Source organism: Aythya marila (genome assembly GCF_965140915.1).
Source record: "Aythya marila genome assembly, chromosome: 6".
Lineage (NCBI taxonomy): Eukaryota > Metazoa > Chordata > Aves > Anseriformes > Anatidae > Aythya > Aythya marila.
Window position 1 is genome coordinate 3922187 of NC_139047.1, and position 16031 is coordinate 3938217.

General features: G+C 45.2%; 1 protein-coding gene across 1 annotated transcript; it reads left to right on the plus strand.

Moving 5' to 3' along the window:
• Positions 1-4513: 4513 nt before the first annotated feature.
• Positions 4514-16031, plus strand: NEMP2 (nuclear envelope integral membrane protein 2; the record flags this gene model as incomplete). Its single annotated transcript, XM_082764045.1, has 9 exons — positions 4514-4619; positions 5821-5936; positions 7574-7802; positions 7978-8050; positions 9050-9143; positions 9651-9765; positions 10391-10616; positions 12601-12777; positions 14952-16031. The coding sequence occupies 9 exons, from the start codon at positions 4514-4516 to the stop codon at positions 15175-15177; spliced, it is 1362 nt and encodes a 453-aa protein (XP_082620171.1). The 3' UTR covers positions 15178-16031.

Sequence of the window (16031 nt, forward strand, 5' to 3'; positions counted from 1 at the left end):
CCTGATGTTCACTTCTCAGCTGGCACGACAGAGGAAAACAACAACGACAAAAAAAAATCCACATGTGTACTCTTCTGCAGTCGCTGTCACTAAAATCCCCAGCTGTTGTCAGCGAGAGCTAATATTAATACCAGAAAAGGCTGAAATGACTGCAGCAGAGCATATTTGTGAGGCTCTATTTGAGGCACATCCTGCATTCCTCAAGCGTCGGCAGGAGCGGGTGCAAAATGCCTGCACATCCTGGCTGCCCCTGCCTGGGGGCTGCACTGCGTTGCTGTCCTTCGCCCCGCGGTATTCGCCCGGCAATCACCTGGTTTTGGGGAAAGCTACCGGAAAGTTGCCTGTGTGCAACACTTCAGGTAACGCCGTTACTCACATATTTCCACCTCACCACTCGACAGCCCTTTTTTCCTCGTCTCTCCCATGTTTACATTGAGGTAGGGAAAAAATGCAGTAGTCAAAAAACTCTTGATGAGGGAAAAAAAAAAAAAAAAAAAAGTAATTTACCAGCCTGTCTGGAGATGCATTTGTATCAAGATACATGTTTGCTGTCATAAAATATGCTAGGTATTTTACTCCAAACCCGAAAGAGACCAACTCTTCTCAGATCCACCTATTATTAAAGCACCCTGAGCAGGCTAAGAAACTTTATACGGGAGGAGGACTGTGTCTGAAAGCAGGAAAGGAAGAAATTTCAAGAAGCCAGGCGTGCTGGGAGTGGAGAGGATGAATGCCAAACTGGCATACCCCACTAATAATGGGATGGCAAACCTGGGAATTTTTTCTGGGGGGGAGAGAGGTAAAGAAGTACTGAGATGTGCAGGTAAGCAAGGCAGGCTGTGAAAAGAAGCGCTGAACAACTGAAAATGACCAGGCTCTGAACGAGCAGAAGCGTTACAGAGTTTGCAAATGCTTCGTTCAGGGTGTGTTAAGAACAGGCAGCCTGAGCTGGACCAGTCTGAGCACGCACAGAAAAGAAAATAGGAAGCAGCAAGACACCCAAAAACTCAAAGGATCAAATGGCAGACGAGAAGCACAGGCTACCTTTGTATTGTCCCCAGAAGTTTTAAGAAAGGCTGTCCATTTGGGGCCTTTTGGATATCAGCATGGCTCAGGTTGCCCTTTCTAATAGATAAAGTAATAGATTTTGGTAACTGCATGTAAACCAATGGCCCAAGAGCCCAAGGTGCTTGTTTCTGAGCCGTGCCATCCTACCACACGCTGTTTTCCAGCATTCCCAGCTGCCAGCCTCGTTTATCCTTCACGTGTCTTTTCAGAGGAATCGCCTTTCCCCCACCACGCAGCACAAACGTGGGCTCCCTCGCATCAGCGCGGCCATCTGCCTGTCCTATATCGAGCAAAAGTTCCTCAGAGGAGAAGGTGTTTTATTTTAGGGCTTTGCTAGTAAGCAGATAACCAACTGTAAGCCTGTTTTTTATCCGTTTCGTGTGCTAGATGTCCTTAAAACATACAGGCAGCTTTCAAAGTGCTTGTTCTGATGGTCTCCGCCCGTGAATTTTCTTGTAATATTGGGATCTTTCTCCACACCATCCCAGGGCACGCTCACAGCTGCTCTAAGACCAAGCGATTGCTATTACTCTGTTACCCCAGCGTCCTTCTAGCTCTGCAGTAAGAGTTGGCAATGGAAGAGGCTAAAAATCTGATAACCGGTTGGAGGAGCCTGCCCTTTCCTGGCTCCTTGCTCTGCACCGTCAGCGTAGCAGCAGGCTGCTTATTTTGGGACTGGGTGGCTGCAGCGTGTCCTGGGGATATGCTCAGCTCCAGCACTGTGCTTTGTGCCTTGGTGCACGCCCTGCCGCAGGGGTGAGGCCCTCCAGTGAAGGTGACTTCCCTGTGCCAAGCTGCTCGCGTGCCTGTGCATGGTCTTGGTGCAGGAGCTGGTCATTTCCCTAGGGTCGGAGCCAGCATCTTATCAACCTTCGTGCAAACAGCACCCAGGGCCTCAGAGAAGGAAGCTGGGAAGGGCAGTTCACGAGTGAATACACTGAGAGTACAGGGACTTCTGCTACAAGTCAGCTTATTTAAATAGCATTTTAAAAGAGGCTCAGCTTTTACTCTCAAAAGCTTGAGTTAAAAGGGCTTTGCTTTCCTACAGCTGCCTGGGTCACGAACACGCTCTTAACATTTTCCCCTCATACGAGACAAGTCTCTGCTTGTAGAGGAGATGGGCAGAAAAGCTATTTCTGCGGAGCAGTAAGTGATTTTCAGAGCTGTGGTATCAGTGGGAATTGGAAATGCTTTGCAGGGCTGTATGTGAAGTAACTGAAATGGCTTTGCCTCTTTTTTCCTTAGGCTGCTTCAGTGCTCCTTTAGGTAAGTAACAAGATCCATCCAATTTAAACATGGGAGTTAAGAGGTGACTGAAAGAAAAGAAATCTATAATATATTAATCAGAGCAAATTTAACATCACTAATAAGAGCTCTGGGTCAAAAAAAAAACAAACAAACACAACAACAACCAAACCCAAACTGCCTCCCTACTGCAGATGCAGAGCAAAGGAGGAGTCCAGCAAGATTTATATCACTGCTTCCTTGCTACAAATATAGCTACATTTGGCGTGCTAAAAATAAACTAGATAAATATTTAAGGCCCACTGCTACTTCGCAGAAGCCTGGAGCTGAGTTTGCTTGCTGTTGTGTACAGCAGGAATAACATCAATGGGATCAATGAACGTACGCTGAAATACTTGGCTGAAGGCAGAGCGCAGCACCGTGTTCCCAAAAATTGCAGAAGCATCCTCCCACAAACACTGCCAGCAGCAGCCCGAGCTCTCCTCCCTTCTGACCTAGAGGTCCCGTTGAGACCGGTGGGAAAGCGAGCGTCCCACGGATGCGGGGTTAAATGCCAGGAAGGCTGCACACAAAACGGGAAGAGCCGCGTTACTCAGAGCACTTCACCTCAAAACAGCGGGATTGCCTTGGGTTGCCTGACCCCCCAGCAGTGATAGAACAGCAAAACGTGTTCTGGCACTTTGGTTTTTCAAAGCATGGGTGGCTACAGTAAGTGCCCTGCACTCAGATTGAATATGCAAAGGTTTAAGAAAAAAAAAAACATAAATAACAGCATAATGCAAAAATTACGGCCCTTTTGCCTAATCAGTAAAATATGACACAGGTAACCTTTCAAAATCCATTTCCATTGTGCATTTATGAGCTTGGCCTGGAGAAAGATCGTAAAAGATTATCTACTGCCTGGAGCAGTTTAGGAGAGATAAATATCCCTCGTAGAGCAGCACCTAGCTCAGTATCTATACATGTCAAATAAAATAGAGATTACCATAAAACTACTGGAAAAAATAAGTAGCTATACTTATCTTTTGTAAATAGTTTTGCTCCCCAAAAAATAACACAGTATTTTGCCAGTGAAATACTTCAAACTAATGCACTCCTGAAAAAACAGCTGGAGATGAACAAAATAGTCTCAAATGGCTCTTCTGTCTAATTTTAACTCTCAGAGACCATTTACATCAAATAAAACGACAACATAATGTACCTGATAATAAATTGCATTGTTTGCGAGGGCACTTACGGCACACAAATTATTTGCATTACCGGAATAAACATTCAACAGAAGCCGCCAAAACACATGAAACTATGTAAGAGGGAACAGAGGAGTGCTTCATCCTGAGTCAACGAAAGGGAAAAAATAACAGAAATACGCTCAGGCACATATAGGTGTTTTGTTATCCTGACTACGTGGGAAAGCTGCAGACACAAAGGCCGCCTGGTTTTCTATTTTTCCCTTCTTTTCCAGGAAACCAGATACGAAGTACCTGGCTTACGGGTCTCCAGCAGCTGATCCCGCTGCCTTTGCTGCGGATGCCACAGCCCAGCGCCCACGGGCCGGCCTGGGGAAGGAGAAATGCCATCGCTTCACAAGCCTGCAGCCACTCGGCCCGGCCAAAGGCAGGTAGACCGCCCCGTAACTGCCAAGAAAACCCACAGACTGGTGATGTCAGGAGAGGGAAGGGGAAAAAAATAATCAGGGGAAGTGCCCTGAGTCATCTGGAGCACACAATGAGGTGTTGGTGGCACAGCTGGGAACTCAACCCTCACCAGCTCCAGCTAGGAGCAGGAGGCTGAAAGAGGGTGGCGAGCAGCACCTGGTGGGTGCCTGCTCCCCGGGGATGGGGACAGGGACAGGGACAGGGTCAGGGGGTGATGGCTCCTCAGAGCAGCACCCAAGCTGGCAGGGCTGTGGGGAGCCTCGCACCAGGCTGTGTGTGGCAAACGGTGTCAGCAGCCGGGCAGTGCTCAGCATTACACCCAGCGTCCCTCAGCTCTTAAGCAGCCCAACAAGGGCACTGCAGAGCCTGCTGGTAAAACATTTACGGCCGGGGCTGTCTGACTGCGGAGCTTGTCCTCGCCACAAAACCCAGCCGAGAGCCCGAGGGCTCCCCCCCCAGCCCCGGGGAGCCGAGGGGCGGCCCCAGCGCGGCCGGGCCGGGCCGGGCCGGGCCGGGCCCCGGAGAGGCGGAGCCGCAGCCACCGCATGGCCCCGGCGCGGCCTCCCCGGGCCCTGCCGGGGCTGGGGCCGGTGCTGGGGGTGCTGGCGGTGCTGGCGGTGCTGGCCGGGGCCGGGGCCGGGGCCGGGGCAGGTACCGGGGCAGGCACCGGGCTCCCCTCAGCCCGCCGGGGGCGGCGGGGCCGGGCGGGAGATGGCGGCGGGGCCGCTGAGGGGAGCTCCGCGGCGGGCAGGGCCCGGGGGGTCGGGGCAGGGGGGGCCGGGGGCGCGGTGCGTTAATTAAATCGTTTAACAGGTAATTGAGGCTAGGTTGAGCTGCCTTACAGAGACAAGGCAGGTTTTGACCTGCAAAAAGCGTTTTCTCGTCCAGATCGCGTCTGTTTTGGACGCGTTCGTGCTGCTGCTCTGTGCTGTGAGGGCTGTGGCAGCGAGTGCTGAGCTGGGCTGGGACCTGCGCTGTTTGCTCAGCGAGCCAGATGATTCCCTCTCTTCTGATCTGTATTAATTTCCTTTATTCTGCTCTTTAATTATGTTCCTGGAGCACTGTAGGGCACATTTCACACATCCACAGAGACAGGAATGTAGGTTGTGCGCGAGGGCTGGCTGCAGAAATCCTCTTTCAGGTGCATTTCTGCTGAGGGGTGCAGCCTCACGGCGAGGATCCTAGGGGGTCCCCAGCACCTCAGGAGGGTTTCACCAGCCCGCACCCATGTCCTGAGGCTTCTGGCACGCTGTCAGTGCAGCTGCCACACTAACGGGTAGTGCCCGGACCGTGGCAGGGAAAACAATGCCAAAGGTACAAGCTGAGGAGTTAGGATATTTGACATCCGAACCGTTCTGGGGGGAGATGGGTGCGATTTCTGTAGTCAGCAGCAGTGTCATGTGCTGAATGACTCTTTAATATGTGAGCCTGTTTACCTGCTCAGACTCCCACAGTTGCATTCACCATTGGTATAAGCGCCGACTACAGTGGAGTTACGCCCACTCGTGCCAGCAGGGAATTTGGCCCAGAGGCCCGATTCCTGTGCCATCAAACCGTGGATAGAGATGCCAAGCTTTTACTGACTGCATTTTTTTAAAAAATCTCACCCTAGATTAATTTTTTCTCCCCCAAGGTGTTACTGTTTATTTTAGAGCCTGAATTACTTGATTAGAAGTGTCATTTGATTTTTTTTTTTTTTGTCTAAATCAAATTGAATGTGCTACCCTGCAGCATAGTTTTTACGTTCAATTATCTGCAAATTGCTTGTGATTCCCTCAGCATATGCCAAAAAAGGCAGAAAAATTACACATTTGTCCTTGATACGTATTTAAAGTTAACTTTCCCTCCCCAGGTGAAAACTGTAGCGTCTTGAAAGAAGGGGATGTCATCCAGAAATGGGATGAAAACTGCTATTGTTACGTGCAAAACAGAACCTTGCACTTACAGTACATTTGGTCAACTGTAGAGGTAAGAGTCCCTTTGGGGGTCATCCAGATACACCCTACACTTCACATGAACTTCTCCCAGCTGAGTATACGTCCAGCTGGCAGGATCAGGTAGGAGCATGATAAAAATACAGCACTGTGATCCTTCAGTCTGTATGCGGTGAAGCTTGCTGTCCCTTTATTAAAAGGACATCAACCAGGCTTACAGTGTTACAACAGGATGCCAAACAAACATTAACTTAGTGTTGCATCTTATTTTGATGCACATCTTTCCAACCGATGGACTGCTGTTAACCTCAGCAAGAAATGTTTTGCGTCATGACACCTTTATGCAGCTTCTAAATTTGAGGATAAACCACAGTTCTGTGAACCGCTTGCTTGCATCATCCCTCTTCTGTCCTTAACATGAAGACTGAATTATTGTCTACAAGAACCATAAAAATTAGAATTGCTGTTCAGGAGGGGAATGAGGAAGAGTATAAGCATCCACAGTATAAGAACTAAAGATGTGTCAGATCGTTACCCTGAAAATTAGAAATGTGCTGCTGTTTTTTCGTTCAGCACAAAGAAACATGTTTATTGATCAGCAAAACAATATCAAAATCTCCTAACACTGGAAGCAGTAACAGGTTAAGGAACAAGCTGAGTGTGTCTGTTTGGTTCTTTTTTTTCCTGGGAAGAATGTTGCTGGTCAAGGGAAGTAAATAGTTCTACTCTGTGTCTGTCGGAGGAATTGGCTCTCAGATATGGAAGTGGAACACCTCTTTGTCCGTTCCCACGACTTTTTCCCTTGGGAACAGGCTGCAGATGTTTTTATGAATGGTGGCAGGCTTCAGGTGGTAGAGCCCTCCAACAGCAACACAAGCTTTCCTGGAGGAAATGCTTAAAAGCAGGAAGTCAAGATTTCTCCCAAAACAAATGGCTTGCTGATGCGTTGCCTCCTCCCCAGTAGAAGCCTGGTTTATTTATGGCATCACTTTTTTTTTTTATATAAATGTTTTTTTTGTTGTTGTCTAATATGCCCACATCAAGAGCTCACAATGCAATAAAGTTCAGCAAGATCACCCCATCTCAGAAGATGGACATCTACACCATGGAATGGGGGTGTGCTAGGAACTAGCAAGAAACACCAGGTTAAGGAACAGGAATGTGCTGTATTTACGTTTCTGGTTATGATGCCTTCTGTTTTCCCTCTCTCTCATCTGCCCCTAACATAAATATTGCATTATTTATCTACTAGAAAAGCAAGTACTATTTCTTAGGGTTAAAGAGGGGAATGGGAAGGAGTATGGATCTCCACAAAAGAAACAGCAGTCACACAAATACTGCAAGTTTTGTTAGAAATCTGTGTGGGGGCAAGTTTCATGGTAAAACCAACCCTCCAGAACCTGTGGATGGACTGAGGCCCTTAGATAGACCTTTGCTGACCTGGATTTCTCTGAAGCATGCTGTAAGGCCCAAACAACTAATTGCATACACTAAATAACCGGTATTAAACAACTTAAATTTGCAGTACCATTATGTTCTCTAGCTTTCCGTGGTGAGCCTCATTAGCATGTGTATGGCATAGATGCTGTGTGTCAGAAAAAGCAGCAACAAAAAAAAAAAGCAGTGATTCTGAGCTATTCCCCTATGTATTTTGTTATTGTTTGATTTTAGGTAAAAATCAACAGCACAGAAACATTCAGGTTTGTGCCTACTTCAGAAAAAAGCAACTGTCGTAACTCAGAAACTGTCTTTGAGTTTGCTGCATGTGCTGTTCAAATCTTCTGGAAACCAGAGACATCTACAGAAACTTTCCTAAAAATAAAACAATATGGAGAGGATATCTGCTTCAAAATACAGCCCTTTGAGAAAGAACTGTACATCGTGAGTGTGAAACGAGAAAGTAAGTAAGGAGGCTTTCAGTTCAGATTACAGCTAGGTTGGTATTGTCACTGCACCTGAATGTACCATCTCTTTTTAAGAAGCTTGGCACTTTTCTGCTAATCTTTTATATATAACCAATGCTTTAGATTGTATAACTCTAAAGTCCATTTCTGTCTTTTTTTCCCCTTTTTTAGTGCTAGATGGAAAGCTCTTGTTTTTGTTTGTAGCTGGAATTTTTCTGTTCCATTTTGCACACAGTCTGAGCAGGTGAGTACGAGCTGCTGTGTTTTCACCTTCTCTCCCAAAGTCTGTGCATCTTTGGTCTGTTTTACTGAGCTGGAGACACGATTGTCTGGGAAAGTGAAATAAGAAAACTGGATGTATATTTAAACATATATTAAAATTAATGATACTTCCTACCGTTTGTGCCTGGACAGACTGTGACACACCTAGGAGCATTTGTCAGGTAGCTGCATCTTGCACTGGGCAACACCAGGACAATCCTCAGCAGCGAGCAAGTGTGGATTCAGAACAATCCTCTCTCCCTTTTGTGGACGGGGGAGGTTGGCTGAATGCTAAAGGATGTCGCATGCATCAAAAATGATGCCTTCCTGCAGGAAGAAATGCTTAGGATGAGGTCACCTGGGGCCTGGTCTGCCTCCACCTTCTTGCCAACCCTTCCTCATTGTTCTTTTGATGCGTGTCTTGCATAGCTCATCAGGGAGGATACTTACTGTTAGAGCAAGACACTTGGCCCATGACTTCAAAGCAAAATGAGTCACAAATTAATTGTCAGGAGGCACCTTTGAAACAAGCAGAGCAGCAGTATTTTTTATATTCTTTTAAGAGTTAACTAAATTATATTTTTAAATCAGATTTTTACCAATGCATAAGCTTAGAAAAACTTGCTTTTTCCTTTTAAATAAAAAAATAAGTCTTCTTACAGTACAGAACCACATTGCTATGTACAAGAAAATAAAGCAACTAGCAAGTCAATAAAACCAGAAAGCATGAGTGTTTAAAAAATAATTTAAAAACCTTCTAGTGTGTAACAATTCCAGTGCATTGTATAGCATTTGTTGGGATTTTATTGTGTATGAATTTAAAATCTAAACCAGGCCTGTTAACCATGTAACTACCACCTCTGACTTACAGCTGTGTTAAGTCCTTCCCGAAGATTACTGCTATCTTTACAAATGTTGGCATTTTTAACTAATTACAAGTTAGAAAATACTTCTCACCGTGTTCTCTCTTGTTCTTTTACAGGAATACCAAGTTCTTTTACCTTTCTGGAGCAATACTGGGTGTTCTTGCTCTGCTAGTCTTTGTCCTGTTGACGCTGAAAAGATTTATTCCAAGGGTAAATCTACATTTGCAAATAATAACAATAATAATAAAGGAAGTCAAGAGTCCAAGGCCAGATTCTGACCTTGCTCTGTTTTTGTGGCCAGGTAGCTCCCCTGAAATGGGTATAGGAGTCAAGTGAATATAATTAAGTCAGAATCAAGTTCTAATTAGCTGCTCCTGAGTTTAACAGGAGATTGTTGATGTAGGATAAAAGTTTATTCCAAAACCTAAATTATTTTTATTGGACTGGAGCTAAGCTTAGCTTTAAGAATACGAATCACTGTAAATCAGAATGTAATTTTAGTGGCAACTGGGATGGATTCTCTGCCATTCACCAGAGAATTCATCACAAGGCAGATGGGAACTGCCAGAAGCATAGTGGAAGTCCAGCACAGATCAGAAACCCTGCAGGACTACCAAATAGCACATCTGGTTTTGCCTGTCAATTCACTTGCACACAATGGTCCTGATTCTGACAGATTTCTGTATTTTCCCCACTTATTTTTTTGTCAATTTTCAGCACAGCACCTTCTGGATATTAATGAGTGGCTGCTGGATGTCCTCTCTCTATGTTATTTTCTGTTTCAAAGAAAATATGGAGTGGTTGTGGTCCGAACACAGGAAATACTTGTTGGGTAAGAAAATTAAACCAAAATCCGCAGTGCATTTTTTGATAATTTAGTGGTTAGATGAATACCCATCTATTAAAAAAAAAAAAAAAAAGTCAAGCAGCTCCTTTATGGATTACTTTTTTCTCCTGAGCCAGAGATGATGTAACATTCCAAAGGTTCCTAATGTACTCAGTGAGCATTTACTCATGTTGTATCATTAAATAAAGAGTTTGGTATAGTGGGCCAGTAACAGCTGTACCAGCAGATTTTGCCTGCATTATTTTTTTCACTGATTTGTCATCACGTACACTTTCCCCGTGACAGGGAACGGGCAGCTATGATGGTTTTTATTTTGCTGAATCTGGGAACGGGACGCACAAATTGCTAACTGCAGGGGTTGGCAAATCTGTTGGTCTGGCACCTGCCTCGAGGTTCTTGCACTGCAGCTCCTACAGCGTTACCCAGCGGCTCTTCACAGATCACCCCGTGAGCTACTAAAACACAAAGCTCATAAAATGCAGTGCAAGTACCCGTAAGACAGCACAAGAAAGAGCAGGTTGTACTACAGCAGTTGCAAGCTTTGTCAACCAACCTCGTACAGTGTAGATGAGTAGTTCTCATCTTTTTCTCCGTGTCATTCTTTCCACAGGGTATTTTCTGGCTGTTGGAACGAGCAGCTTTGCCGCGTGCTATCAGCACGGACCGCTTACCAGTGAACTGAGCATAACCTTGTTCACGTGGACGCTGCAATTAACAGCCTCTGTCTTGATTTACTGCGGTGTCACCATACCTCACGTTGCATATGCAATAATAGCAGTCAGCCTCTGCTCAAAAGGCCTGTGCTATCCCCTCGGTGCTGCTTGTCACATAGCCAGGTTTGTGTGTATTCGGGAACGTCCGGGTCCCTTTACCACCAGGAAACATTAGAGGCTAATAATGAAGAAAAAAACTTACACTTTGGTAACGCCTGGTGAATTTCTATTGCTAGGTTTTGTCTTTTTGTTGGTTTTGTTTTTCTTTTTTTCCAAATATAAAGCTACAATGGGGAAGGTTTAAATCCATAAGACACAGGAATTTAATTACTTCCCATTTGGCAGTTACAAACATGAATTTTGGTTGATAGACAAATGTGAGGGTGCTCTTAAGTACAAATGTAGCACCTTCTAGTTGCAGCATATGGCAACCTAAACATCTGTTTGGTTAGACTGCAGCAATACCACCTTGGTTTCACACATTGTGAGAAAATCTGCAGGTAACTTGCATTGAATCTCTCATGATAAAAGCGAACTACCACCCAGGAAGTGTACGTTAAAAACCAACTGTCCTGTGTAGGCCAGATGGCTTTCAATGTCAGTGTAGAATTCAGAGACTAAAAACCCATTTTCACCAAAATATGGGTTCCTACTGATTTGAATATTTCAAGGTTGTCACCACAGATGTACGTATCTACCCTCAGTAGATGCAAGCAATCAGTTATCCCTGTCGGGACGTTCTCCCTCCCATATTCCCAGTGCCCCCCTTTATGTCGTGGCATTTGGGATTGGAACTGCTTTCACAGATCCTACTGTGCTAAGTATTTTGTTAGTAATATGGGAAGAACACATTTGCTCATCCTTGAATGTAACACATTTTTCATCACAGATGTAACACTCAAATGAAGATCCTAAAAAGCCCTCACCATTTACAGCTGCTTGGTACCTTCAGCGATGACATCCAGATCAAAACCCTTTAGTGTGGCCTGGTCTGTAGCTGTGGACTGCTGCTGAACCTCAAAGAGCCAGGAGGAGGCCAAGGCTAGAACCAACATAGCCAGAAGAATAAGAAACAATTTCTTTTTTAGTCTTTGATGCATTGTCTGAAATAGAGCACTACAAATAGAGCACTGCAAATCTCTCTTCAGACAATAATAAGGCTTTTTTTTTTTCTTTTTCCTGTTTTGAAGCACTAAACAAGTAGCCCCAAGTGGTGAGGCCACGATGCCTGACACACTGTTAAGAGCAGCAGATATATCAAAATTAAGAATCCTGCATTAATTATTAAGATCAATACGGATTCCACTGAGCCAGCAAGACTTTTGCCATTTGACCTGGACCAGGGCTGTAATTCATTCTTGCTTTACAGGGAAATGAGGAAAGTTGAACGCTGCTGGTTGGAGCAGGTGTTTTTATACAGAGCTGAAAGTTTTATGGGCATCCAGCCCTTGCTTATCTTAACTCATCACAACATTTAAATTGAAAGCAGTCGACAGAAGGGAACAGAACATGGCACACTTTCTAATTGATATCTAATTATATTATACATCGCTATGCAGCAGCTAAAAAAACATCAGATTGTAAACATTTTGGCCTCAGACTACTCAGTTTTGTAATTTAAAGCAAGATTTAAGAGAAGCGATCTAGTAAACAACATGAACAACTCATAACAGACTTAGAGCATTGCTTATCTTCAAATTTACATATGCAGACGGGGCTTTGATTCAGCCCATGTCTCTGCGTAGACACATTTTGCATGTTTCACCTAAAAATGGCTGAGCAAATAGACATCTATTTAATTCTGAGATTACAGTCCGTGCGTACACAGTAAGGACCTGATCCAAAGCTCTTTTGAAGCAGCATTCTCTGGAAGGCTGGCTAAGACCTAGAGTAAGCAGCTTGCAAACACGAAACCTGTTGTCTTCACGTTTTCATTTTAATGCAAGTATGCAGCTTTTCCTCTTACGAGGATAAACAGGGAGTCATTAAGGTTGGAAAAGACCTCCAAGGTCACGATTAATGCATGTTAATAGCAGCCAGTAGAGAAAAATGATGGGCCATAATTATGAAGACTGCAGAAACACTAATTGATTTCATTTCATTTTAGAAAAATGAAGAACCGCTTGCAATCAAGAAAGTTAATGTTTAGATGGCTTACTGAAGAAGAATACCGAGAACAAGGTGAAGCAGAAACTATCAGAGCTCTGGAGGAGCTACGCTCGCTCTGCAGGAACCCCGACTTCCCATCATGGCTGGCAGTATCCAAACTCCAGTCCCCACATCGGTAAGAAAATTTGGCTTTTCTGAAAGAGGAAGCACGTTGCACAGGCACTGTTAGACAGCAGGCCCACAGACTGCTTAGGCGAGTTTATCTTGCATGCAGTCAGACGTGGGGGTAGCTTTAGCCCCCCCCCAAGTAATCCCACTAAAGATCACAGCCCATGTCTCAAGGATATTACTTGCTGGTGGTATAAAGCCCCCTTGGTTCCTCTCTGACCATAGATTGCTCTGGATTTCGCGGCATTTCACAGCTAATTCATGGTATTGACAGCTTTCCCTAAAACTTCCAGTGCCCCTGCAAGTTCCTACACGGTGACCCAGACCAGTGCCTAACCAGTGAAATGCCCTTTTCTTCAGCGTTTCCAGCAGTACGCTTTTACACGGTGGAAAATTGGGGCAGGCTGAAGTGTATTTTGCTCAAACATTTGCTGCGTTAAGCCCTCTGACTGCAGCTCTGCACAGCCGAGGGAACCTACTGCTTGAAACAGGAGTAGTGTAGAATATCTAAGGCTGAATACAGAGAAAATACCAGAATCTGCACCTAAGTATAGCAGGTGGTGGAGCTACTCCAGATACAGCTTAAGAGACAAACACATATTGTGAAGGGAAGAGCCAGTAAACGCAGCCAGAAAATCTTCCAGGATACAGAATTAATGATAATCACCATATATTTCCTTCAAAATCAAACACCTGAAGGTGTCAGGAGCACGGTTTCACCTAGTAGCCTGCTACAAAGGCTTGGCCCTTGCCACAGAACCCAATGTCACAATTTCAAGGAAGTCTCAGTCAGCTTGGAATTTAACCACTAACAAGTTAAAACTGATTTTGGAACCTTCATCATTCTTGGACGGGCGCAGAGACAGCCTCTCTGCCAGGTTTAGATTTAGATATAGATTTACTGTTAAACTGTTATTTTCTAAGAGACTTGCATTCTGTAGCATGATTTGAAGACACAAAAAATGAAAACTCCCTACTCTAAAAAAATACCACCAAATGCGCAGGACACGCAAATGAGACACATGTATTTTCTAGCCCTCATTTAGTTAATATTCTTACAAGTTGTTCACTGGAAAAATACAAAAATAAAAAGAACCAGAAGTTTGATTTGAAATTGAGCATCCCTTTAAGCTTCCACTAAAAGATGGCTCAGCACAAGGCAAACCTCTAAACCAGAGGCAGCCCAGCTCTGTTCCCCATGTAGGCTAACCGTGCTTCCACGGGGAGCAAGGTGACGCCATTCATCTCACAGGAATGTTAAGCCTAAATGTAAATTATTGATCAGTTTACCAGAACTGCAGAGTGTAGCTGCAGCTCCCTTTTCTTACATTTCTCTGATGCTGTCGACACTTACCCAGGTGTCAGAACTGCCGTCTGTTTCCGTGCGCTTGCCAGAAGCCTCCAGCTCCCTGCTGTATCTGCAGTGGAGTTGTCCACTGAAAGCAGGATGTGTGGCCAACTGAAATGTAGGAGCAGTGTTAAGCTCGCGCTGTGTTCAGCCAAACCTCCGCTTTGGTGTTGGCTCGGAGCAGCTGCAGCATTCCCAGCCTGCAGCTCAGAGTTCACCAAAAGCAGGAATTCTCTGGCAATCGCAGGCAAGCTTAGTTTCAGCTTGCCTGGAACACACAAGCAGCACCAGAAGTAAGGTGATAGCACAGGAATGTGGGAGTGCTAAGTTCCCACCAGTTTTCCCTTCATTAGCAATGTCAACTTACCTGAAATTCTAACAGCCTTTGTCTCAACTGTTCCACAGCTTGAATTTATTTTTAGAAGCTAAAATACCACCTAGCCAGTGATACAAACGCTTACTCTGGGTTACCCCACGAGCACTGTCAAGATGAAAAAATGAAGTCAGGTCTTGCTTAGTCACAGGGTGGTACAGATGCCCTCTAGAAGGGCAGAAATTACTTATATAGGGAAGACTGAAAACAGAAAGGACAATGAGGCAGAAGAACAAATCTTCAGAGTCGCTGCCATCTGTTGCTTTTTACTCTCTGTTGTGCTCGACTCTGTTGCTCCTGCTACAACTTCCCCTGACCAGCATGGCCTGCAGGCATGTCCTCACAACGTCCCTGCTTCACTGGCAGCATCCCCTGCATTTACAGCGTGTGTGTATGCATACATGTACGCATATAAATAGATAGAAAACCTTCCCAGCTCATCCCTTCCAAAATCCGTCAGGTTTGCAGGTTTTGTTCTGGGATCTCCCCACGTCTCGCCTGCAGAAACAAAGGCGCACGAGAAGGAATACGGCTTCGGGAGCTTCTTCCTGGAAGAGCAGCTCTTCGACACAAGGGAGGAATCTGAGCAGGACGAGACAGAAAACTCCATCCATGAAGAAGAAGATGTGGATGAAGATGAAATACGTGAACAGATTTCATTTCCATACGCTACTGAGTTGCTCTGAGTTTTGGAAAACACCCTAACAAGGGAGAAGGGGAAAACGTATTTGTCCCAGGAGGGAAGACTGCAGACTAAGAACTCGTATCTGGTGATTTCTTGTGGATGCTGGGGGACAAGCAAACATTTCGGACAGCCTGTTTCCTGTATCGCTGATGTTGCCTGATTAGAGCAGCAGAAGGAAACCATCAAGTGAAGAGGATCTCATGCTATTGGTACTTAAACTGGGAAGGGAAACGTTGCTTCTTTTCGAAGCAAGTACCAGCAGCAGGCTGTCCCGCGGTGATGCCCTGCTTCGCCAAGGATACTACCTCTAGTAAACACAGCATCTTTTGTAGCCCCATTTGTTGTCAAGTCCTCTGTGCTGAGCACTTGAGGAAAGAAAGCCATTATTAGTGCTCTGCTTTTACTAAGTACCCTACATAGTAGCGAATTTAATAATGCCGTTAGTTTGCTGATAAACTATTTTTATTGCTCATCTGACTTTTCAGTGCTAAAGATCCAGAGTTGAGCAAGGTTCCTTTGCTCTTCTGGCTCAGCTTGTCTCAGCTTCATTTTGCGTCCCCCGTTAGTTTTAAGTTCCTCTTACTCTTCAAAACCCTCTGCCTGAGCTTTTGCCGCTCTGCTTATTCTGTTTGTGGTCTCCCCGCTCTCGTTATGCTGTGTGTTGTTCTTTCCATGCCTGTTTCTTCACACCCTCTCCTTCCCTCTTTCACAGGTCTCTCCACAGATCCTTTCTTCACTCTTCTACTTCTCTCTCTCTGACAGCTGCAGGTGACTTAGGAGATTTCCCTCCCCACATACCTAGTTCTGTTGCTTTCCATTTCATCCTCCCCTCAGCTCAGAAGGTACTGCCCCCCG